At 37.0% G+C, this 25,721-nt stretch overlaps 1 protein-coding gene across 2 annotated transcripts in view; it reads left to right on the top strand.

Annotated features, from left to right (window-relative positions):
- The window catches only part of LOC150087935 (F-box only protein 3-like), a 210,560-nt gene that overhangs the window by 132,021 nt on the left and 52,818 nt on the right, over positions 1–25,721 (top strand). For both annotated transcript variants that reach the window (XM_090369278.1, XM_090369277.1), the window contains exon 7: positions 21,261–21,345. In XM_090369278.1, the coding sequence (XP_090225404.1) occupies positions 21,261–21,345 (85 nt within the window). The remainder of the gene's footprint in view (positions 1–21,260; positions 21,346–25,721) is intronic.

Here is a 25,721-nt window from a genome sequence, read left to right as displayed (position 1 = left end):
CTTGCATTACAGGTCTATGCTAATTTCAAGAAAGCTTCTGATACTGTTGCGCATGGAAGACTACTGTACAAATTGGAGCAGTATCATATTAAGGGAAAGTTGCTATAATGGATAAAAGGTTGGTTGAGTGGGAGAAGATGGAGTGGTAATCAGTGGATGCTTCTCTTCATGGACTAATGTTATTAGTGGAATTCCCCAGGGTTTGGTGTTGGGCCCCACTGTTGTTTTGTATATTTATCAATGATATTGACGAAGGTATATCAGGCTGAATATCCAAGTTTGCAGATAATACTAAGGTTGGCAAGGTTGTTAATGACAGTGTGCAGTGGCAGTGTGCTGCTGCAACTGGATCTAGAAAATTTGGGCAAATGGGTCTGAAAAGTGGCAGCTGAAGTTTAACAATGACAAATGCAAAGTACTGCATATTGGTAGAAGTAATCCCAGAGAAACGTACCGTGTGGTACTACACTTAGGGTGGTAGAAAATGAAAAAGACCTGGGAGTAATTGTGCAGTCAGATACGAAGTTTCTGAGCAATGCAGAGAGGCCGCCAGAGCAGGTCGTGGGGTGTTGTCAATGATAAACTTTATAGTAGGGAAAAGGAGATGATTATCCCTCTGTAAAAGGCAATGGTCAGACCACACCTTCAGTCCTGCATACAGGTCTGGAGGCCTCATTTTAGGAACGTTGTAGAGTTGCTGTAGTGAATACAGAGAAGGGTTACAAGATTGGTGAAGGGAATGAATTGGTCCTCTTACCAAGAAAGGCTTAAGTTCTGCAAATTGCAGCATCTGGAGACTAGGCACCTGTGAGGTGATCTGATTGAGGTGTACATGGCCTTGAATGGGTTGAGCAGGCTAAATTCTGATGGAATTCTTCAGCTTGCTCAGATTAAGAATCTGAGGGGGCATAAATTCAAATTGAGGAAAGTCAGTTGTGGAATAGATGTGCAGAAATTTGCCTTTAGCCAGCAGGTGGTTAATTGCTGGAACAAACTGCAATCTGTTGCATAAGTTGATAGCTTAAATTCAAGGAGGAACTGGACAAACTTTTAGAGGGAATGGTTGTGTAAAATTGTTTTTTTTTTTTTTTTTTTTTTTTTTGGCTGATGCTACATAAGTTCATACACTTGCTTTCTTGCATCACATGCCTGTATTACTATTACTCAAGATGTAGCTGGACCATTGCCTTGTACAATGAAAATGGAATAATCACCTTATTCCTGGTAGAAAAATTCCTATATATCATTGAGAAAACCTCATGTGCTGCTGACCTGGCAACCTGTTTTTGCAGCTCAGAAAAACTCATTTAAATAATGGTTGCTACAATATCCACTTACAGTACAAAGTCCAAGGACACTTGGACTCAGACAGAAATGCCTTTGGATGTTTCTGGTGTTTCTCACGACTTTGTTGTTTGTATAGTAAGTTTGGAAGTGAAGTCAAAATGAAAAAAAAAAAAATGAATATTTAAAATTTATTATTTATCTACAAATTGTTTAGTTTAACAAAACAATTCTGCAAAAACTTTCCAACTTCATAGAGCTCACAGTTAGGGTTCTGTAATTTCAATGCAGGAAACTCACCACATGTCGTGCACACACTTTGGAAACTGTCTGTCATTTGCATTCCAGGAACTTGTTGCCATGAGCCCACACACTAATAAAACTTGCACTTGAAAGAGTTAAAGGTTAGTTTATGCTAAAGGCAAGCAGCATACCATAGAGACTAGATAAAAATTTATTTTAGTTATTTTTATTGTTCACACACTCTCTATGAACAATAAGTCAGTGGTGCCAGCTTTATGATGGACATAGCATGATATGCTTGAAGAGAATACAGTGTTATATTGTGTGAATGAGGTAAATTTGAATAGATAAATAGCTGTGAGACATTGTCTGCATTATAAGTGCAGCAATGGGTTAAATAGTTTATCTGCACATTGGAAAGTCTGAGAGTAAACTTATCATTAGGTGCCCTTAAACACTTGCTTCATAGTCTGAACTGGGATTAACAGTAAAATCAGCAATGCACTTTTCTTACTGTGAGCAATTCTTAATTTTTGTGTATTGCTTTTACAAACATAATCTTTGCAGCTACCAAATTGCTCATTAAAAAGGGGGGGGGGATTTTTCAGTACAGTCGGTCCTCGTATAACAAGTGTTTACATTACACGAATTCGATCATACACGATTTATAAATAGGGGAACGTTATCTTATATAACACGAACCGAATTCGCTTATGCACGATTCGCCTTTGTGTTTACAAGAAATGGCAGTCGAACGCAGAATCGCCCCAACCGAACCCAACACGATAGGAATGAAGAGAAGATTCTGAAAATGATTTATGTTTTTTATATCAGTGAAGGGGAAACACATTTCACCATAACAACGTAAAAACCAACAATTCCAGCTATCGGTATAATCACAAATGCAATTAGATGGAGTTTACTACCAGTTTATAACAGATTCCACTAGCAGAAACGCAACTGGAAATTGTTTTATGGTAGTAACCCCCAGAAATGTGCTTTAGTAAAATGTGAGGTGTTAATAGTGTATCTCGGCCTTTACGGTGTTGTTTATTCAGTTGCTACACGCGCGCAGCTTTGTTTATGTGTATTAAGCGTGCCTCCTCGTTTTGTAATTGCGCTTTATTCCCTAAAAATTAGTAAAATACTTAAAAGGTGTGAAAAGGAAGCGTCCTGGCGAAGACACTGCAGATTCAGAGAGAGAAAAAAAAAAAGCAATATCGATAAACAGAGGCGGACTGGGTCAAAAATTCTTACCCGGGAAAATTTATAGTGGCCTCATACTAGGGTTTATGGCCAAAATCACACCAGCCTCCGGCCCACCGGAGTTTTTCCAGTAAGGCTTATGGCCAGTCTGTCACTGTCTATAGCAAAAAAATATGAAACTGTGAAACGCTTTGAGCGAAATGAAAGACCATATGATATTGCACCTGCTACAGACCTAAATGAGGCAACACCGAGAATTCCAAAGAATGGAGAGAAAATAAAAACAACTTTCATAGCGGGAACAACTCAAAGTGTAATTAAAATCCATTAGATTAAGACACAATGAATTGGAAGAGATGGAACGGCTGTCATCTGTTTGGATAGAAAATCAAACAAAAAACAACTTTGCTTACCATAGAAGCAAAAGCATTAGCAATATTTTATTACGTAATAGTCGTAATAAAATACGTAAGCATTTTATTACGACTTACGTATTATAATTTATACTTACATATTATAAAATACATAAGTATTTTATTACGACTATTTTATTTAATATAATAAATTTTTTACGAATAAAATACGTATTTTATTCGTAAAAAATACTTTTTTAGTATTAAAAAATACTAAAAATACTTTATTATAATGTAATAAATAATAAAAAATATTTATTTTTTATTATATTATAATAAAGAAATATATTATATTTTTTATTACGTATTTTAATCGTTATAAAATACTTACGTATTTTATAACGATTAAAATTACCCGATTATTTATTGTGTTTGGTAATGTTTTGGTTCCAAATGTGTGTTCAATCTTGGGTGGTCGGCACCTAACCCCACTTTTTCCATAGGGCCTGTTGTTTATATTGCACGATTTTGCATTGCACGAGGGTTTCTAGGAACACAACTATCGTGCTATACGAGGACAGACTGTATTGTGTTTTGTGCTGTGATATCTGGTGTCACAAACAGCCACTCTTCTTCTTGACATTTTTTCAACGATGTCACTGACTGTTCTAGTTGCTTTATCTGCTTTCCACTCAAAAAAAAAAAAAACATATTGGTTACTTTATCACATTTGACAACCCTTGCAGTGATGGTTAAATATTTGATTAGTTACAAGAGGAAAGATGGAGGTTCTGAAGCTGTTTGAGTAAAGACAAAGGATAGTTGAAGTAAAGAAATGGTAAGTAAAAAACCTAAATGCAGAAAATATGATATAGTTTAATTATTTCGGATTCACAAATATTGGTGGAAAGAGAAGCCACAACGTTTACTTCATGTATAAATTTTGCTGCAGATAGCATGAAGCTAAAAAACTAAAGATTTTTTTTTTTTTTGGTAAAAGCATGAATTGAATGGGTTGGAAAGACACCCAAGTTTATCCATAGAAAACTATGTTAAAACTTAAAAGCATTAGCCAAAATAATTGTTCAAAACATCAGAATCATTAATTCTTGCATCATTCAGAGTTTCCTACAGAATTTAAAAATGTTAATTTCTTTCAATTGGTAAATGTTTAGTGTTTTATGCTGTTGAAATTGTTGAAGAAATGTGTGAAAAATCACATTCCAGAGAACTCCAGAAGGTTCCATTTATAGATAACATTTGGGGAAAAAGGATAGGGATGTTCTGAAGACTTTGTGATCATATTTGGAAAGCAAAATGTGCCATAAAATAGTACACTTTACATTGTGTGTAAATGAGACAATTAATATAGTTTTTTACTGATGCATATGTAATTAATTATTAGTGTTCAGTAGTGGCATATGATGCAAAAAAAAAAAAAACCCTTCTTTCTTCACCTGTCCATCACCTCCAACCTCCTATAATTTGTTTAGCTCTTCCTTGAATTCATAGTCCCGAGTGCCAAGCGATATTAGTGATCACAGCACCTTTTCATAGTGATTATCTGGTATGATTTACTGTAAATACATTTCTTCTGAGTTTCACAAGTCCGTTAACTCATGAATATTAGAATTAAATAGATATATTCTAATAATATAACCTAGAAAGAAAAGCACATTTCTTTAACTCCCTTTTTTATTTTTAGTTCATACTAACCTTCTCTTCGCTTGGGTCACTAGGTGGCACTGCTCTTGCCTCTGTATGGTGGGGCTGGTAACCTGGGAGAAAAAGATAATCCCCCAGGGCCAAAAAGAGCACGTCATAGGGGAGAAAAAGATAATCCCCCAGGGCCAAAAAGAGCATATTGGGAATAAATTAAACTCTGACTTCTCTGGGCTTCCAGATGCACCCCAGACATCTAAAAACAAAGATAGTTCTTTCCATTGCAGGAACTTCCAAACATCAGAAGACAGAGACACATCCAGTTCCAACTTTCTTGATCATTCACTCAACTGGTGAAAATGCAGTTGGCAAACTCTCACCATTCAGAGTCCAAAAGGAATTAGAAAGTAGAGCTGGATCTCACAAGTCTGTAAAACGACTGAGGTCAGGAGATATTCTTATCGAAACCTCTAATGCCAAAAATTCTGAGCGACTATTGAGCATTAATCTCTTTGTAGGTTTAACAGTAACTGTTACACCCCACAAATCACTGCACACCTCTAAAGGAGTGATCTCAGACCGAGATTTATTAGATGTATCTGAAGAGGAAATGCTAGAAGAACTTGAAAGATCAAGGAGTAATTCAAGTCAAGAGAATCTCCACCAGAAAAGATGGCATTCTGACCTCTACACGAAATCTCATCTCAACCAACATGCCCAAACTGTAAAAAAGACCACCCTGCCTATGCTAGAACATGTGAATGCTGGAAAAAAGGAAAAACTTATTCAGAAGTATAAAAACAAGCCATAATGTTTCCTATCAAGAAGCAAACTAGATCATCTTACCACCAACCCATCCAAACAGAACTACATACGCCCAAATCACCAAAAGATACCAGTCAACAGCAACTCAAACTGAATTATCAGTACCCCAAAAGAATCTTTTTCAAATTATCTCAAAACCTTGTACAGTGCAACCCAAACTCAAGCAGTTAATACACTAATATTCATACCACACGAAAAACTCTGCCCCCCCAGACAAAGAATGCAAAGAAAAACAAATCAAAACTTCCAGAAATCAAGAGGAAATGGATATTAATGAAAAATCTGCAGATGTTGGTATCCTATAAATTTTTGTCGAAGAAGACATGGACGCGGGAAAATTACTTTCCAAAAAAAGATAAAAACAAGAGTGAAAAACACAACTCCAACAACATGAAAATGTTCTGAAAGCCTAACACGAAACTAATAATGAATACAATAATTCAGTGGAATTGTTGTGGTTTCCGTGCCAATATTGATGACGTATATAATCTTACTTCTAAATGTACTCCAATATGTCTCTGCCTTCAAGAGACATATTTAAAACCTCAAGATATACCAAACTGTCTCAGTATAATATCTTTAGAAAAGACAGAACCCACCAAAATACTGCAAATGGTGGTGTAGCTGCTTAAGTTAACCACATTTTCCCACCAAGCTTGTCTTACTGAATTCTCCACTTGAGGCAGTAGCCATCTGAGTAGCTGCTTAACATTCACGTTACAATATGCTCCTTGTACATTCTACCTAGTTATAGCTTTCAACAAAATGATCTAAATAGTCTCATAGCCCAGCTCCCCCACACTTTTCTTCATTCTTGGAGATTTAAATGGACATCGTGCACTATTGGGTAACAACCACATTGATCAAAGAGGAAAACTAATTGAACAGTGTTTAGATGACAACAACAGTTTTCTAAACGATGGGTCACCAACATATGTTCACCTTCCTTCTGGAACTAATACTGCAATAGACTTGTCCATCTGTTCAGCAACCCTGTATACTACTTTAAAGTGGACAGAAAACGATGATCCAATGAATTGATTAAATAAACAAGCCCTCTTATCAACCTACTAAAATTCCGCAGTGGCTCACTGATAAGGTAGATTGGCAGACTTATAAAAAAAAAAACCTAGCTTAATTTGACACGGAAATAATTCAAGAATCTCCAACCGATGAAGTGGTTGACTATGTCACAAAAACAATATTACATGCAGCAGAAAAAACCTTACCAAAATCCTCTTCAAAATTGCCGATACATCCAAAAATCTGGTGGAGCGATGAATGCCGTGTGACTAAAAAAGCAAAATAAAGCATTGAATAACTTTTGATATTTCGCTGCAGTCCAACTACAGCTAACCTTATCTAGAATAAATGTGCAAGAGCAAGGTATGTTAGATACAGTAATAAAAAAGGAAGCTTGGATCCACTTTACTTCAACCATCAATCAAGAAACCCCTATACAAAATTGGAAAATAATTGGAAAAATAAGTGACAAATACCACACGACTCCTGTGCCTATCATGGAACGGAGAGGACAGAGCCGACCGGGCTTGCCGAGTGGGTAAAGTACCTGCCCGGCATCCCAAAGGTCGCGGGTTCGATTCCCGCCTCGGGCTTGGATCAAAGTACTGCAAAAACCTTGGGAGGTGCAATATGGCCACAGAAGCCGATGCGCCAACAACTACCAAAAAAAAAAAAAAAAAAAAAAAAAGAGGACAGAACCTGTTCAAAATGCCAATATCTTAGGGAAAACATTTGCTAAACCATCATCGAGGGAAAGTTATACACCAACTTTCAGGAGATTTAAAACGAATACAAAAAAACAAAAATTAAACTTCTTGTCAAAAGGGAAAGAACAACATAACCTAACATTCACTATCCACAAACTGCATAGAGCTCTGTCAACATCTAGACGGAGTGGGGTAGGACCTGATAATATCCACTATTCAATGATACAGGAACTAAGTGCTGAATCATTACAGTCACTCCTATCTTTTTAATAGGCTTTACCTAAAAGATACATTTCCTAAACAATGGCATCATGCTACAATACTTGCCTTCCTAAACCAGGAAGAGACCCAACAAACCCCACTTGTTATAGATCCATTGCCTTGACTAGTTGCCTCTTCAAAATTCTTGAAAATATGATAAACCGTCTACTGATATGGTACCTAGAAAACTTTAATCTCCTGCATTCTGCATAATTTGGTATTTACCAAAACAGATCAACCCTAGATATACTAGTAAAGCTAGAGAACTCCATTCAGAATGCATTCCTCAGATCAGAACTTGTAATGGTTTGCTTCTATATCAGTAAAGCATATGATTCCACGTGGAAGTATAGCATTCTCCGCGAATTACATCACTATTGACTTCGAGGTCATTTACCGATTTTCATACAGAACTTCCTATACAAATGCACATTACACTCTGGATAAGTATTTTTACAAGAAGGAGTTCCCCAAGGCTCTGTTCTAAGTGCTACACTTTTTATAATTGCAGTAAACACCATTGCCGAACTACTTCCAAAGGCTGTTGATACCGCACTATTTGTATATGATCTTAGCATTTTGTGTCATGCAAAGAATATGAATACTGTTGAGAGACAGTTACAAGGGACAATAAATAAAATCAGTTCATGGACACGAAGTAATGGCTTCCAACTCTGTCCTAAAAAAACGTGCATCCATTTTTGCCTCCATCCGCATCCTGAACTACTACTGAACGGACAACCAATACCAATTTGTTTATAGTGTTTGCTGCATCCTGGAGCAAATACACTCTCGCCCCACTACCTAAAGTTCAACTACCAAGCCAGCCGAAGCACTATAGACCGAAATGCACTGCATCCACACTCCTAAAGCTACTGGAAAAAGTCCTTCTTCTGCATATAACACGCCATCTTCTTCCACAACCATCAAAGCAACTCCATTATGTTCTCCCTAATAGGTCAACTGTCTCCAACCTTCTAGCAGTCCAAATGGAAATTCTAAATGCTTTTGAGGCCAGATCAGAAATGGCGGTTGTTTATGCCGATATCGAAGCTGCCTTTGATAGCCTGAACATCTCAGCCCTTCTGAATCTCCTAACCAATTACTTTTGGATCAAAGGTGACGTTTTCGCTTTTCTGCACTCGCTCCTCTGGAATAGAACAGTGTACCTCAATCATCACAACCTCTCCTATACCCGATCCATCAATGCAGGTGTGCCACAAGGTAACGTTTTATCGGGGTTACTTTTTACCGCCCTCCTTATTCCGTTTGTGTGTAACAGAGATGATGTTATTATCTACGCCGACGATATAAAGTTCCTAACAGAAATACCATCATCAACTGACAGAGGAGTGATCACCTCGGAAATCTGTAATAAGATCACAGCTTTCTGTAGCCATCTCAACCATTTCGGTCTTAAACTGAACCCTCAAAAATTCGTTATTATGGTTTTTTTCTCTCAAGAAGTGTCCCACATTCATACAACCCTCACTGGAGGGTGCAGTTATTCCAAGTGTAACTAAACACAAAGATCTCGGTGTAACTTTTGACCCAAACCTTAGATTCAACTGTCACATTGAATGTGTTCTACACAAGATCAGCCGAATGCGCTGGATTGCCCGTCAACATCTTCTTCATAACTCAGACGCAAGAACCACAATCAGATATCTGGAAACCATTGTGTATCCTACCTTTCTGTATGCCTCTGAAATATGGGCCTCCGCAGTACCTTCTCTCATGAAGCCCATCCTCGCCAGTGAATACTAGATACTGAAGTGGGCAACCGCAAACATCGACTTCCCCCCCCCCAACAGAGGACCACCAACATGGCCGACCAACTTCAAATCCCGCGGCTGCCTCAAATAATCGGCATGAGGAGAACTGTGACCGCAGTCAAAATGCTGGTTGGCAAAATCAACTCCCCTGACTTCTGTGATATATGTCAGTGGCATGTTCCACTTCCTTCTTTATGAGCCACCCCTCTTCTTCAGCTACAATGGAACAGGCTGCAGATCAGTGACAGATTCCTACCTGGCCAAGTACTTCCTACAATACAAGTCCTGCTAACGATCGGAGTTGATCTCCTGAAATTCGCTTCGGATTGCAATTACAGGCGCTCGTTGGCCGAACTTGTTCCCCTTTTGTTTGGCCACTGATTGTTACTGATATCTCCTATGAGGCACAGAACGGCACGTCACAGGCAAATCGATGAACTGTTTCACAAGAAAATGCTATACCGAACATAAATTTGGCACTGTGAAATACAGCAAACCCCCGCTATTCGCGGGGGTTACGTTCCTGAGAAATGCCACGAATACTGAGTTATGGCTCCCATAGTAATAAAGCGGTTCCGTTCCAAAGTATATGAAATATATAAGAAAAACTAGTCTAAAATTTTGTCTATGTATGTATTATATGTACCTTCATAATATGACTATGTACATTGACAGCACATTGTGAAATGCAAGCATATGGCATCAAAATGAAAATAAGAAACAATTTAATATTAAATGTAATATTTATTAGAAATTTCAAACAAATCTTTCAAACCAGCGCCTTTGCTAGCTAAAAAACTTATCCCGCCAGTGCTATCACCAGTTTCGCTAAAGTGTTGATAAAGGAGTTTTGCCTTTTCACGAATGATGAGTGAACTTAACGGAATTTTATTTTGAGTTCGGTCTTCTATCCACAGATTTTAAGCTTTTTCCATTTTTTTAAATTTAACATCACAAGTTACAGAGCAAATTTTTGAAGCAATTAGCGTGTTTTCACAGACACTATGGCGGATTTTTTCTTCCAATTTCTTGATTGATCATACCGTTCACTCATTGATTTTATAATGTTTTGCCACTGAGGAGACACTTTCACCATTAGAAATTTTATCTAATAACTCAATTTTATTTGCTAATGTTATCACCTTCTTTGATCTTTTCACATTTCCCTTGTTATTTGTAGCCATATTTTTGTACGGGTTAGAAAGAACTTGTCCACAATAAAGTCACTTTCTTCCATTAACACACTCGAAAAAGTCTCTTTTACACTGCAAAACGGTAGATTTATCACTTTTGTAAGCATATCAATTTATAAATTGATAAATTTATTCAATTTATAAGCATATAAATTAAAAGCAAACGACGAAACCTTCCATGACAAGCGCATAACACATACTAAACAAGGATTAGCGAGAAACATCCACGCTCGCGATTTTGTCACCCCTCTCCCCCCACCCACTGAGCGCTGTTTTGACCGGGAAAGATAATTTTAGCCACGCCCATGTTTTTTTTATGGCAGAAAATGTTTACAGCGCTTTAAAATTCACATTTTTTAGTTTTCATTTTATATTAAATCAACGTCCGCGAATACAGATACCGCAAATAGCGGGGGTTTACTGTATTCTGACTTGTGTGAATATTCTGAAATATGTGCTTTGTACATATGAACGTGTACATATCTTGGTGTATATCTGCCTTATACTCATATCTATTGAATGGTTAATGCTACGTTTTTAAGTTAATTTAATGTTATGTTATTTTTTTGTTATACTGTACATATTTTTATATTACCCTATATCTTTGTCAAGCCCCTGGCCTCCTAGCTGTGGCAGGCACATTATTGTATCTATAGTGTACAATAAAGATTCTCTCTCTCTCTCTCTCTCTCTCTCTCTCTCTCTCTCTCTCTCTCTCTCTCTCTTAGTTCATCCCTCCATACAGTTCTTTGGAATCGCATTAGATCATAAACTTACCTTTTTAGGACATATTTAAAAACTAAGAACATCCTGTGAGAAAAAGCTAAATATCATCCAGGTTCTTTCAATAACTAAGTGGGGAGCTGATAGTCTTACCTTGTTATGATTATATAGAACCTTAATCAGATCAAAGCTTGACTACGGAGCACTGGTGTATAGCTCAGCAAGACCCAGTGCCCTTCAGTGGCTTGAGCCCATCCATCATAGTACAATACGCCATTGCCTTAGAAGCATATTGCATGTCTTCAATACATAGTTTACATGCCAAAGCACATGAACACAATATTTCAAGTTTAATATCTACGTTGATGATAAAAAGTTGGGTAGTGTGGTTGATGACAATAATAAGGGTATTTTACTTCAAGATCTTGTTAAACTAGATGGCAACTGAGATTTACCATTAGTAGAGGCATATGATGCAAGAAAGCAAGCTTATATAGCATCAGCCCAAAAAAAAAAAAAAAAAAAACCATCCCATTTCACCCATTCATTCACTCCAAATGTTTGTCTAGTTCTGCCTTGAATTTATTTAAGCTGGCAACTTTTACAATGATAGATTAGTAATCAAAAATGAAAGAGCAATAAAGCCCAATATGTCCTATTATTATTATTAATTTTATATTATAAGAGAAAACCTCATATCTTTATTGTAGGACTGTAATTCTCTCAACACTCAATCGCTTATAAATGTATTCTTATGTGAATTAGTGTACCATGTTAATTAAATCAATTTATGATTTTTTAAAAAAGCTACGAATTAAAATACTCATATCCAACCTAACGTATCGAAGATTTACGGAAAGTCAACAGCCATCAACTCCCCAAACCAACTAATAATGTATGCTCATATGAAAATTGAAATCGTCTTGATAATCTTGACACCACCAAATAAATATACATCAATTTACAGATAATTTAAACTTTTTAAAATTGTCTAAAACTTCCTAAAAATCTGGTTACAACAAGATAACTATACATAAATTTACAATTAATTTATATTGATGTATAGTTATCTCGTAGGAAGGTTTAGACAATTTTAAAGTTTAAATTATTTGTAAATTGATGTATAGTTATCTCGTGGTAACCAGATTTTCAGGAAGTTTTAGACAATGTTAAAGTTTATATTATCTATAAATTGATGTATATTTATTTCATGGTGTCAAGATTATCAAGACTATTTCAATTCTCATATTAGCATGCTTTATTGGTTGGTTTGGGGGGTTGATGGCTGTCAACTTTCCGCAAATCTTCTCGATGCACTAGGTTGGATATGAGTATTGAATACGTGATGATTTTAATGCATAGCTTTTTTTAAAAAAAATCATCAATTGATTTAATTAACATGGCATGCTAATTTACATAAGAATACATTTATACACGATTGAGTGTTGAGAGGATTACAGTCCTACAATAAAGGTATGAGACTTTCTTTTATAATTTAACAATGATGGATGGAAGTTTGTTCCAGTAATCAACCACCCACTGGCTAAAGCTTCCTCTTGCAGATTATTGGAGTTGGAGTGTAATTTTCAGCCTTCATGGCTGAAATTTACTTACAAGTACACCCTTCAGACTGCCTCAGTCTTAGTGTTTATCCCCCCTTCCCACTGTTTTAACCCGATAGGAAAATGACTTCTGCTGCAACTACCGATAACACACTGTCTGTAGAAGTCATTTTTGTATCGGGTTAAAACAACGGGAAGGGGAGATAAATACCCTGACTGAGGCAGTCTGGAGGATGTACCCATAAATAAATTTCTGTCCACTCGTGAACTCTGGTAATCTGTTTTTAGTAATAAGAAAACTAATCAATACAGTGTTATTAACTTCTACTGCCACTACCGATAACATGCACCATCTGTTTACCAAGAATGCAGGGAGAAGCTGCAGTACTGGGAAATGCTTTTGACTGGTAAAAGTTTCCAGTGGTTCTCGTGTTAGCTTTCTTTGCCTTGGCCAAGGATGGTTGCAGAATAGATGTTCAGAAATTTGCCTTCTGCTATAGAGTAAAAGTAGATAGTCTGAATAAATTTAAAGGAGGATTGAAGAATGATGAGGGACAAATTATTTGAAGGAATGGGCACATAAAATGTTCTTTTCTTGTCTTTTTTTTTTTTTTTGTTGGATAATGCTAAAAAAAGCTTTCTTCCCTGCTTCACTTTGTAAGTACTAATACTTTCATGTTCTCATGTAATTCAAAATGTGAGTTAATGGTTGAAACTCTGCTGACAGAGTGATTAACTTCACATTGACATGCATCTAATAGATATTTTCATTTTACACTGATGCATTCACTGGAGGGAGCACCAGTTACTTATTGCAGTTAATTTTCAAATGTAAGAACTATTATTGAACATTACAGGGAAATAACACACAGGCAGTGTGTCAATTTCAGAGTGCTGGCCATTTTCAGCTTTTGAGGGTCCTGCCCATTTAAAAAAAAAAAAAAAAAAAGTTAAAACCAAATAGGGCACAAAAAAAAAAAAGTAAGCATAGTACAGATGTATTTTTTTTTTTTTTTTTATTTTATTTTATTTTATTTTTTTTTTTTTTTGACAAATGGTGCGAGTTTCTCTGTGTAAAACTAAATATTAAGAAAAACGTACTTAGTTAGCTCGGGCACCTTTTCAGCTTGAAAACCAGGTGCTTTCAAGCATCTGGTGAGTATGGGCTTGGTACACCCAGGGTCCCGAGCTGGATATTATCTTTCTTGCTGATTCCCTTCTGATTCCCTCTCTCTCTCAGGGTAATTCAGAATTTTTTTTTAGCTGGTGCAGCATAAGCCTCAGGCTTCCTTGCACCATATGCTAATAATAATAATAAAAAAATTAAATTGGCCCTACCACAAGGTGACACATTTTTTGATAGTCATGGACTAAAGTCTAATTTCACATTACATGCAATATTAGCATTAGTAGAGACATACAATGCAAGAAAGCAAGCTTATGCAGCATCAGCCAAAAAAAAAAAAAAAAAAAAAGATCCAATTTCACCCCTCCGTTCATTCCAAATAATTGTCCAGCTCAATCTTAAATTTATTTAGGCTATTAACTTCCACAACAAAAGATGGAAGTCTGTTTTCATCAATCAACTACCCGCTGGCTGAAGGCAAACTTCCGCACATCTGTTTTACAACTGTCTTTCCTCAATTTGAATTTGTGCCCTCTCAGTTGATTATTCTGAGCAAGAGGAAGAATCCCATCAGCAACATTAGCAGTAGCTAGACTGCTGTTATGTCACAATAGCAAAAAGCCAAACTTTGCAACTTGGCAACAAAATTGATTTTTCAGTTATGTAATTTCGTAATCAATTAAAAACTGATTGTCTTATTCTAGTTAACATCATCAACTTGGAAATGAATGAGAAAATAAGCACTTCATCTACATACTTCTGTAATCTGTCATTCATTTATTAGAGGATTATAGATCATTCTCAAACATTTCATGGCTCTTCCTATAAGGAAGTGCATCCTGTTTACATGGGTGGACAGTGCAGTGTCAGTTTGGTGTGACATAAGCACTGCAAAAACCAAGTTGAGAATAGGAGTATGTTATAGACCTAATGACTCTGATGAGCACAATGAACAGTTGTACAGAGAAATAGTGGGCCAGTAAATCAGATTGTCTTATGGGGGATTTTAACTTCCCAGATATAGACTGGAACTTATGGATTGGTCACTCACATACTAGCAAGACCTTCTTGGATTTATTGGATGATTTGTTTGTTTGTTTTTCAGGAGCATTAGCAACTAAGGCCATATTGCTCCGGGATATGCGGTAGTCATTCCCTGACTTTTCCGCATCCTCCGTATTTGGTGGTAACGGGCTCGAACCCCGGTCTAATCAAGAAGCCTGTGCTACGCACTGCTGCTCCTTCCCACCTGGCTACAGAGGCGCCTTTGGATGATTTTCTACAGCAGCATATTTGAGTGGCAACCATAGGGAGTAATACTCTTGATTTGATTATCAGCAGTAATTCTTCAGGCATTAAGAATGTGCAGATAAAGGAACCACTGGGTGGCGGTGATCACAATGATGTGGGATTGACTTAAAGATGTAGCTACGATCAGGGGTAAAGGGAAGGGTTTTTGCTTCCAAAAAGGAGACTACAGTGAGACCAACTGATGATGTTACTGTCTGCAAATTCTAAATGGGAAGCTACTAGGCTTTACATACCAACTAAGAAATATTCTTCAAGGTTTAGGCCTAAATGGATGTCAGATGAACTAATGAGACATATGACAGAGAAGAAAAATGCATGGGATACATATAAATTAACACGTGACGCAGAAGCCTATGATAGATAAGCTGGTCTGTAACCAAGTCACAAAGGAGATTGGGCAGGCAAAGGCAGATTACGAGAAATCTTTGGCAAGGGATGCAAAGAAAAACAGCAAAGAGTTCTTTACTTATGTAAACTCTAGAAGGAAGGGGATGAATCAGATTGGTCCACTTGATATCGATGGGTCAACTGTTGATGATCCTGCTCAGGTAGCTAACAAACTAAATGAATATTTTGCATCAACATTCACACATGATGAGTTATTCAGTGAGGGGAATGCCAGAGGTGTATTCAACTCTGGCAGTAAGCTAGAGAATCTTGTAATAACTGAGAGTAAAGTGGAGGAGGAATTGTTGAAGATAAACACAAGAAAGGCACCTGGGGGGGGATCTATCCAGTTATATTAAAGGAGGTAGCAAAGGAAGTAAGCAAACCCTTAGCCATAATTATGAGAGCTTCCTTGGACTCAGGGGAGGTACCCACAGACTGGAGATGTGCAAATGTGACCCCAATTCACAAAGATCAAAGGATCAAAGGCTGACACAAGTAATTATAGACCTGTGAGTTTAACTTTTGTTCCAGGAAAATTAATGGAGGCACTGGTTAAAGAAGCACTGCAGGATCATCTAGACAGGACTTCAGTTATAGCTCGGACACAGCATGGTTTTGTTAAGGGAAAGTCTTGCCTGACCAATTTGATTTGATACTATGATGCAGTCACAAAAGAACTGGATGCAGGGAATAACTTTGATATTATATATTTGGATCTAAGAAAGGCTTTTGATACTGTTGCACATGGAAGACTACTGCACAAATTGGATAAGTGTGGCATTGGAGGCAAATTGCTGCTATGGATAAAGGGGTGGTTGAGGGAGAGAAGACAGAGAGTGGTAATCAATGGACACTGCTCATCGGTAACTAATGTTATTAGTGGAGTCCCTCAGGGTTCAGTGTTGGGTCCATTATTGTTTTCTGTATTTATAAATGATATTGATGATGGTATATCAAGCTTAATGTCCAAATTTGTAGACGTTACAAAGGTTGGCAGGGTTGTCAAGGACACTACTGACACTATGCTGCTGCAACAGGATCTGGAAAGGTTGAGCAGATGGGCTGAGAGGTGGCAAATGAAGTTTAACATTGACGAATGTAAAGTACTACATAGGGGATACAGCAATCCCAGAGCAATGAATCAACTCTGCGGTACTACACTGACAGTGGTAGAGAATGAAAAGGACCTGGGGATAATTGTGCAGGCAGATATGAAGTTCTCTGACAGTGCAGACGGGCTGTAAGAGTAGCTCATGGTGTCTTGTCAATGATATACAGGAATTTTTCTAGCAGGGATAAGGAGGTGATTATTCCTTTCGAGAAAGGAGTTCGACAAGGAGACACAATATCTTCGAAACTGTTTACTGCTGCCCTTGAGGAAGCTTTCAGAAGATTAGACTGGTCACAGAAAGGAGTCAATGTGAACGGAGAGTACCTAAACCATTTACGATTTGCAGATGATATTGTGGTCATAAGCCACGATCACAAAGAATTAGAGGAAAATCTTAATCAGTTATGCACAGTTAGTAAGGATTTTGGACTAAAGATGAATATGGCTAAAACAAAAGTAATGATGAACAAGTATGCCACAGAAAGGGAAATAATGATTTGAAGGAGCAGTAATTGAAAAGGTGGAGTCATATACTTATCTGGGACAAGTTATTAGCTGTAATAATGATAAATGGCTGGAAGTCAAGAGAAGAATAAATTTTGGATGGATAGCATTCAGGAAATATAGTCACATACTGAAGAGCAATATCCCAGTTTGTCTGAAACGTAAAATAATGAACCAATGTATACTCCCCACCATGACTTATGGAAGTGAAACTTGGGCACTCACCAAAAAAATGGAAAAGAAGCTGAGAGAACTACACAGCGAAGAATGGAACGAATTATATTGGGAATCAGACTGTTAGATAAGAAGAGAAACACACGGATTAGACAGCAAACTCAAGTAAAGGACATTCTTATCAAAACTAAAGGAGGCGCCTCCGTAGCCAGGTGGGAAGGGTCAGCAGTGCGTAGCACACGCTTCTTGATTAGACCGGGGTTCGAGCCCGTCACCACCAAATACGGAGGATGTGGAAAGGTCAGGGAATGACCACCGCATATCCCGGAGCAATATGGCCTTAGTTGCTAATGCTCCTAACAACAACCAATATTTAACAATATAAATTTAACAAAACTAAAGAACTAAAATGGTCTTGGGCAGGACACATAGCTCGAAGACATGACAGATGGACTAAGAAAATAACAGAATGGTACCCAAGAGGAGCTAGAAGAAAACCTGGAAGACAAAGGCGGAGATGGATAGATGAAATTCATGAGTTTTTGGGTAGTAAATGGATGACCAGTGCTCAAAACAGAAGGAACTGGAAAGTTGCTGGAGAGGCCTTCATCCTGCAGTGGATTGAAAATGGCTGATGAAGATTATGATTCCTTTGTATAAAGCAATGGTCAGGCCACACCTTGAGTACTGTATACAGGTCTGGAGGCCTCATTTCAAGAAGGATGTAGAGCTGCTGGAACGAGTACAGAGAAGGGCAACAAGATTAGTGAATGGAACAAAGGGGTACTCTTACGAAGAAAGGCTTAAGTTTTGCAAATTACAGCGTCTGGAGACTAGGCACCAGTGACGTGATCTGATAGAGGTGTATAAAGCCTTGAATGGTTTGAGCATGCTCAATGTTGATGGGATTCTTCCTCTTGCTCAGAATAATCACCTGAGAGGGCATAAATTCAAATTGAGGAAAGAGAGATGTAGGATAGACGTGCGGAAATTTGCCTTTAGCCAGCGGGTGGTTGGTTGGTGGAACAGACTTCCATCCCTTGTCGTGGAAGTTGATAGCCTAAATAAGTTTAAGGCTCAGCTGGACAGGTATTTTGAACGAACAGAGGGGTGAAGTGGAAGTGGTTTTTTTTTTTTTTTTTGGCTGATGCTGGATAAGCTTGCTTTCTTGCATCAAATGCCTCTAGTAATGCTAATGCTAATTCTGCCTAGCAGTAAAGACAGTATACTACTCCAACTGGAATTAGATAAGTTGGACAAATGGGCTGAGAAGTAGCAACTGAAGTTTAACATTGATAAATGCAGAGTACTACATATGGGCAGCAATAACCGAAGAGAAACTTACCAACTGTGTAGTACTACGCTCAGGGAAGTGGAAAATGAAAAAGAACTGGGGGTAATTATGCAGTCAAATAGTTCGCTGAGCAGTGCAGACGGGCTGCCAGGACAGGTCATGAAGTCTCATCAATGATATATAGAAATTTTGCTAGCAGGGACAGGGAGGTGATTATCCTGTTGTACAAGGCAATGGTCAGGCCACACCTTGAGTACTGTGTACACTAGACTCATACACCTTGTGTACAAGTCTGAAGGCCTCATTTTAGGGAGGGTGTAGAGTTGCTAGAACGAGTACAAAGAAGGGCAACAAGATTGGTGAGGGGAACAAAGGGATGCTCTTATCAAAAAAGGCTCAAGTTCTGCAAATTGCAGAGCCCAGAGAGTAGGCACATGTGAGGTGATCTGATTGAGGTGTAAAGGCCCTGAATGGGTTGAGCAAGCTGAATGCTGATGGAATTCTTCCTATTGCTCAGATTAAGAACCTGAGGGGGCATAGATTCAAATTGAGGAAAGACAGTTGTAGAATAGATGTGGAAATTTGCGTTTAGCCAGCAGTTAGTTGATTGGTGGAACGGACTTCCATCTTTTGTTGTGGAAGTTGATAGCCTAAATAAATTTAAGCCTGAGCTGGGCAGGCATTTGGAACTAATGAGGCCGTGAAATGGGAGTGTTGTTTTTTTTTGGCTGATTCTTGCATCATGTGCCTCTACTAATGCTAATTCAGTCATCACATAACCTGACATACGTCTTGAAAATATTAAAATATCTGCCTTGCATATATTCTATTAAATGAATACACTAAACTTTACTAACACACATTCTAAAATATCCTTGAATATAGTTAACATGTTTAAGAGTATTTTATTACCAAATTTAGATATTGTCTGTCTGTAAAAGAAAATTAACATTAAATTGATAGAGGAATATTATTTTATTTTTTTTATTTATTGAACTTAAATTACAATTTACAGGAGCATGAATTTAACTAATTACGTGGAGAATTTAGAAAATTTAAACCCTAGAAAGAGCAAGCTTGTGGTGGGTGGTGGGTTGAGGCTAAAATTCATTTGTTAAGATCAATATTGTATAGTTTTGTTAGTCACATAAAAATGCCAGTTCTCTAAGCTTTATCAAACCACAGCATTTCACACTTTAAACCAAATTTGTTGAAATATCAAATAGTAATCTTTGTTGCTGAAGAACACTTGTGTTCTTCAGCAACAATGGTTCTTAAAAAAACTGGTGTCACCCCTGTATTTAATAACCAGTTTGCTTCATTTGTAGCTTTAAAGGTGTAATATTAAGTATAATAGCAGTATTGCTTTTCTAAAATTTTAACAACCTTGATCTAATCTAACAAACTGGCCACGGCAGATCAAGGTTAGAACAGGTGGTATAACCAAGGATCTGCATATATCTCTTTTACAATCTAGATGCATGATGATAATAGTATCTAGCTATCAGAGTCTAGATTAAATTAATTTTGGCAAGGTATTTGCTCATCATAATTAGAACACACATGTTCTAATTATGATTAGCATTCACAGGTTAATAATTAGCAACACATTTGGGTGTATTGTTTCAGTTTATTTTGTTTATTAGCAATATATTGTACTTTAATGATCCATGGAAAGGAACCCTTGCACTCATGCCACAGTTGGGCCTTTTGTGAAACCCCAGGAATGTATTTTTCTATGTGGTACATATATTCAGTGGCTCATTTGCTTGATGCTGACAGAAATGAGTTTCAAAGTTGGAGAAGCGCTTGCCTGAAATTATGTGATGGAAATCAATCAACCCACTCATTGAATGGGGAAGCAGCCATGGTCTCTCAAGAGTAGCACCATGCTGCCTGTAAGGGCACTTTCTATGGCCTTTTTTGTATCATAGTTTCAATAAATGATATAAGTTTTGATTGAAGATAACATAACTAAGTAAATTTGAATGTCTGTGAAGGAAAGTTTAAGCTGAAAGTATCCACCAATAAATTTTATAAAGTAATATGTTCTAGTGAAAGATATTGCTAATGATCAAACTAAACTAGTATTCAAGCATACCAAAGGTTGTGGCAATTGTAGCTTTTTTTTAATTAATTAGTTTTTTCTGTTGATCAGTAATGATTAATCATATCTTTCATTGGTAATAAAATCTTTTTGAAACTTGATTACGTTATAAGATATTCCAGAATGTGTGCTTTAAGAGCTAGTACCATAACTTGAATAGACTGCATGTGTAATATAGTAATTTTACTCTTGTATAGTGGTGTGCTAGGTTCTGTAATCAACTTGTAAAATAATTCAACTTCTATTGAACTTTGCATTGAAAGGGTGAATAAAGAGTGAATAATTGAAAATGTCAATAATTATTGAACAGAGTAACTAATAACTATGCTTTATAATATAGGTTTTGAAACAAAGTGCTTTTTTTTCTGATAAGTTTGTTAAGTGAAGAGCAAACATTTTTATCTGTATCCGTGTGTATCTTTGTAGGCTCATCCTTTACAGAATGGTTCAAAACTTATGTAGATAAGCTGGTAAATGGTTATTACATTGTGCTTCATGACCAGCCCTTCAGGTAAGCCTAACTAATGCAGATCAGGCTTTGAAATTCTGTTTAGTTGATATTGTCATCAACTGAGTCATTTTATGAAAATTTTATTTACATGAAATAAGATCGGCTGACATTTTCAGTACAGTGTTATGAATGCTGGCAGCTCTTCATCAGTATTCACAATATATATCTTTAAATTTTAGATATTTGTTTTAATCAACATGAAGTAATGCAGTGTAGATACTTAACACTTCATGATTGGTACTTATGTGTGAATTCCTGTATCACAGTTTTGGTTGTTAATACTTGCAAATGATGCAAGAAAGCAAGCTTATACAGAATCTGCAAAAAAAAAAACACTTCCCACACACCTGTCCATCCCTTCAACTAATCTAATTCGTCCTTAAATTTATTAAAACTACCTGCTTCCACAACATCAGATGGAAGCTATAAAGTTTTTTCTCCAACAACCAACCACCCACTGGCTGAATGCAAACCACCACACATCTATCTTGCAACCATCCTTCTTCAACCTGAATATATATCTGTAGAAATACTCCCCCCCCCAATACCATGCTGCTCCAATTTGTAGAGTGGTCTTTCATGTGGACTGTGTCAAAGGCTTTACTATAAGTTTATGATATTATGTCAAAATTATTTGTTGCATTCAGTTTTGTATATATCATTGTATCTAATCTGATTGGTCATACAAGATTGCCTCTTAAATTCCTGTCTAAATGGAATTTAACCACTGACCCCATTATTTTCTCTACAACAGAAATCAAGTTTATAGGTCTCTAGTTATTCACTTCACCATTTAATTTTCATGTATGAAATGGGGAAATATTTGCATACCATCTCAGTTCCATATGGAACTCTCCCGAATCCAAGAATTCTCTAATAATTTGCTAAAGGTTTGCATACCTCTTTTGCTACTTCTTGTAATATAATAGTAATAGTATTCACCATAAAGCAAGGAAGCCATAAGCTTTCTGCACTGGAAAAAAAAAAAAAAAAAAAAAAAAAACACCACAAACCAAGTTGATAAAAAAAAAACAAATTATGCACTCCTCTCTTCACACAAATAAGTATCCAGTTGATCTCTGAATTTATTCAAACTGTCAGCCTCAACTACCTGCAAGGGCAACTTGTTCTAGCTGTCAATGATTATCTGGCTAAAAGTAAACTTCCTACAACATAATCTAAATCTCAATCTAATCCAAGCCCTGTAATTTGAATTTATGACCCCTATTTCTAGAATTCTTTAGAACAGTGAGAATTCCACCTTCATTCATTTTAATAATCCCTCTCAGAGCCTCATCAACCTCAATCAGGTCACCTCTGAGGTGCCTAGTTGCCAAGCTTTGTAGCCCACATAAACGGACTCTTTCCTCATATGGACATCTTTCTGCCGATTTCACCATTTGAGTTGCCCATCTTCAACCCTTTCAAGAAACAGTCTTTTTTTTTCATATTACGCTTCATACTTAAACACAGTATTCCAAATGGTCTTACAGTTACAAACGGTCTTATGATATCAATGAAGGTATATCAGGCTTAATGTCCAAGTTTGAAGATGATACAAAGGTTAGCAGGGTTGTTAATGACAGTAAAGACAGTATGCTACTACAACAGGATCTAGAAAAGTTGGGCAGAGAAGTGGCAACTGAAGTTTAACTTTGACAAATGAAAAGTACTCCATATGGGTAGCAGTAACCCAAGAGAAAAGTATCAACTGCGTGGTACTACACTCAGGGAGGTGGAGAATGAAAAAGACCTGGGGGTAATTGTGCAGTCATATATGAAGTTCTCTGATCAGTGCAGACAGGCTGCCAGAGCAGGTCATGGAGTTTTGTCAATGATATATAGGAATTTTGCTAGCAGAGACAAGGAGGTGATTATCCCTTTGTATAAGGCAATGGCCAGGCCACACCTTGAGTACTGCATACAGGTTTGGAGGCTTAATTTTAGAAAGGATGTAGAGTTGCTAGAACGAGTACAGAGAAGGTCTACAAGATTGGTGAGAGGAACAAAGGGGGTGCGCTTACGAAGAAAGGCTTAAGTTCTGAAAGTTGCAGCATCTGGAGACTAGGCACCTGCGAGGTGATCTGATCGAGGTGTATAAGACCTTGAATGGTTTGAGCAGGCTCAATGCCTATGGGATACTTCCAGTTGCTCAGATTAAGAACCTCAAGGGGTGTAGATTCAAATTGAGGAAAGACAGTTGTAGAATAGACGTGCGGAAGTTTGCCTTTAGCCAGCAGGTAGTTATTAAACTATTTATCTCTCTAAAATGTAATTTTTAAGGTCAGGAGTGTAACCTTAAGGCCATATAAAAGGTTGTGAGCATGGTTTGTAAATTGTATTAGTTACCAATTCAAACCATTAAAATGCACTACACTTTCATCGTTATCATATGTTCTGTTATAAGAATCAATTTTAAACGCCTTTATGATATTTTTCTAAAGCACATTTCTGGAGGTCACGACCATAAAACAATTTGCACTTTCCGGTTTATTGGGCTTTTCTGTTACTGCCAGCAATTATAAACGGGTAGTAAACTCTGTGTTATTGCATTTGCAAAAATACTGATAGCTGGAATTGTGTGGTTTTTTGCATTATTATGGTGAAATGTGTTTGCCCTTTACTGAAATCTTCAATTGTATAAAAAACATAAATAAATTTTCAGAATCTTCTATTCATTCCTTTTTTTTTTTTTTAAGCTTCTTAAACTTGTTACTCCATGGGAATCGTGTTAATTTGTGTGTGCTGTTAAAAAATGCTTATGCAAGCAATCATGAAATTTATGATTAAAAGAGAAGATTGTCTTGGAAACAAACGCCTCTTGAAACATTTCTGAAGAAGACAACTTGTACAACAAACCAACGAATGCTGAGCTAATAATGAGTGATCAACGAGTGTGCATTTAGTCGATGATGATGAAGAATAAACATTCTTTAACATTTTTAAGTGGTAAATAATTTCTCTATTATTATAAATTTGCTTATTTTACAGGCTACGTTTTCATTTCTTTCTATAAATCAATCATTGTTAAAACATAAACTAATTAGCTAACTAATTTCATTGTTGAGAACGTAACCCCTATTTTTAACCTTATGTCTATGTGAAATAAATTCCCACTTTACGATTATGCACTAGGAACGAATTAATTCATAAAGTCGAGAACTACCTGTATATCTCCGCATAACATTTTATTTTTAGGTATCCTCTAAACAAGACCCCATGGATCAGAATTACTGATATAACGAACAAAGCTTTGCTTCCTCAATTTCTTTGTGGAATCATTTATGCAAATCCCAGTATGCATTTTCATAGATAGTGACATCAGCCTCAGATAAGTGTCTGTGCCACTGAAACTGTTTCCTAGTCTGTTGGACCTGAGATCTAAAATTAGAAAGGCCTACATTCCACCAGGGCTGTGCATTTGATCTGCTTCTTCTTTGCAGAATATTCCACTGCCTGAAACAGGCAATTTTGAACAAAGTTTACATATTCTGGTGCCAAAAAGGAATTAATTTGAGTGGCAATGTCTTGAGTGATAACTGTGTCCAGATATGGTTTGAATTTCTTCCAGGTAATTTCCATTTGTTCGTTCGTTATTTGGTTTTTAGGAGCATTAGCAACTAAGGCCATATTGCTCCGGGATATGCGGTGGTCATTCCTTGACCTTTCCGCATACTCCGTATTTGGTGGTGACGGGCTCGAACCCCGGTCTAATCAAGAAGCGTGTGCTACGCACTGCTGCTCCTTCCCACCTGGCTACGGAGACGCCCATTTCCATTTGTAGAAAACTGTCTGAGATCATTAATTTGGAAATCAGTTTGTTGACTTTTAGATCTAATTTCAAAAACTATGGCTCTATGATTGCTGTTAAACGGTTAGGAGCCACATCCCAATCAGAGATATATTCATCCATTTGCTTGTTGTTACTGTTACATCTATATTTGATTTGCCATTCGCAGTGGAGAAAGTGAATGGCTTATTAGGTAGATTCTGTACATTTAGATTATATGAAAGGATTAAATCTTCAAGTAGAGCACCTCTGGAATCCGTATATCCACTGTGCCATAAAAATTACTTTGCGTTAAAATCTGCCAAGATAGTTAAATTTCTGTTTCCAAATTTTGAAAAAATCCTGTCTAAGTAGTGTAAAGCCTGTTGAATATCCTCAGAGGGAGGACAATAGATGGAAACCAAGTAGAAGGTAATGAACGGAACAGAAATCAACAGAAAGGTAACAGTGTCATTGCATTCTCCAGTTATGGTTGTAATCACCAATTCTTTGTCTAATATAACTATAGCTGATTTTGGGGGCTTATCTTGAGAATGGATTACCCTAGCAGTAGTGGGAAAATCCATAACTTTAAAAGCTCCACCCC

This window comes from Mastigoproctus giganteus, chromosome 3 (genome assembly GCF_048544385.1).
Source record: "Mastigoproctus giganteus isolate SK-2022 chromosome 3, ASM4854438v1, whole genome shotgun sequence".
Lineage (NCBI taxonomy): Eukaryota > Metazoa > Arthropoda > Arachnida > Uropygi > Thelyphonidae > Mastigoproctus > Mastigoproctus giganteus.
This window is presented reverse-complemented; position numbering and strand designations above follow the sequence as displayed.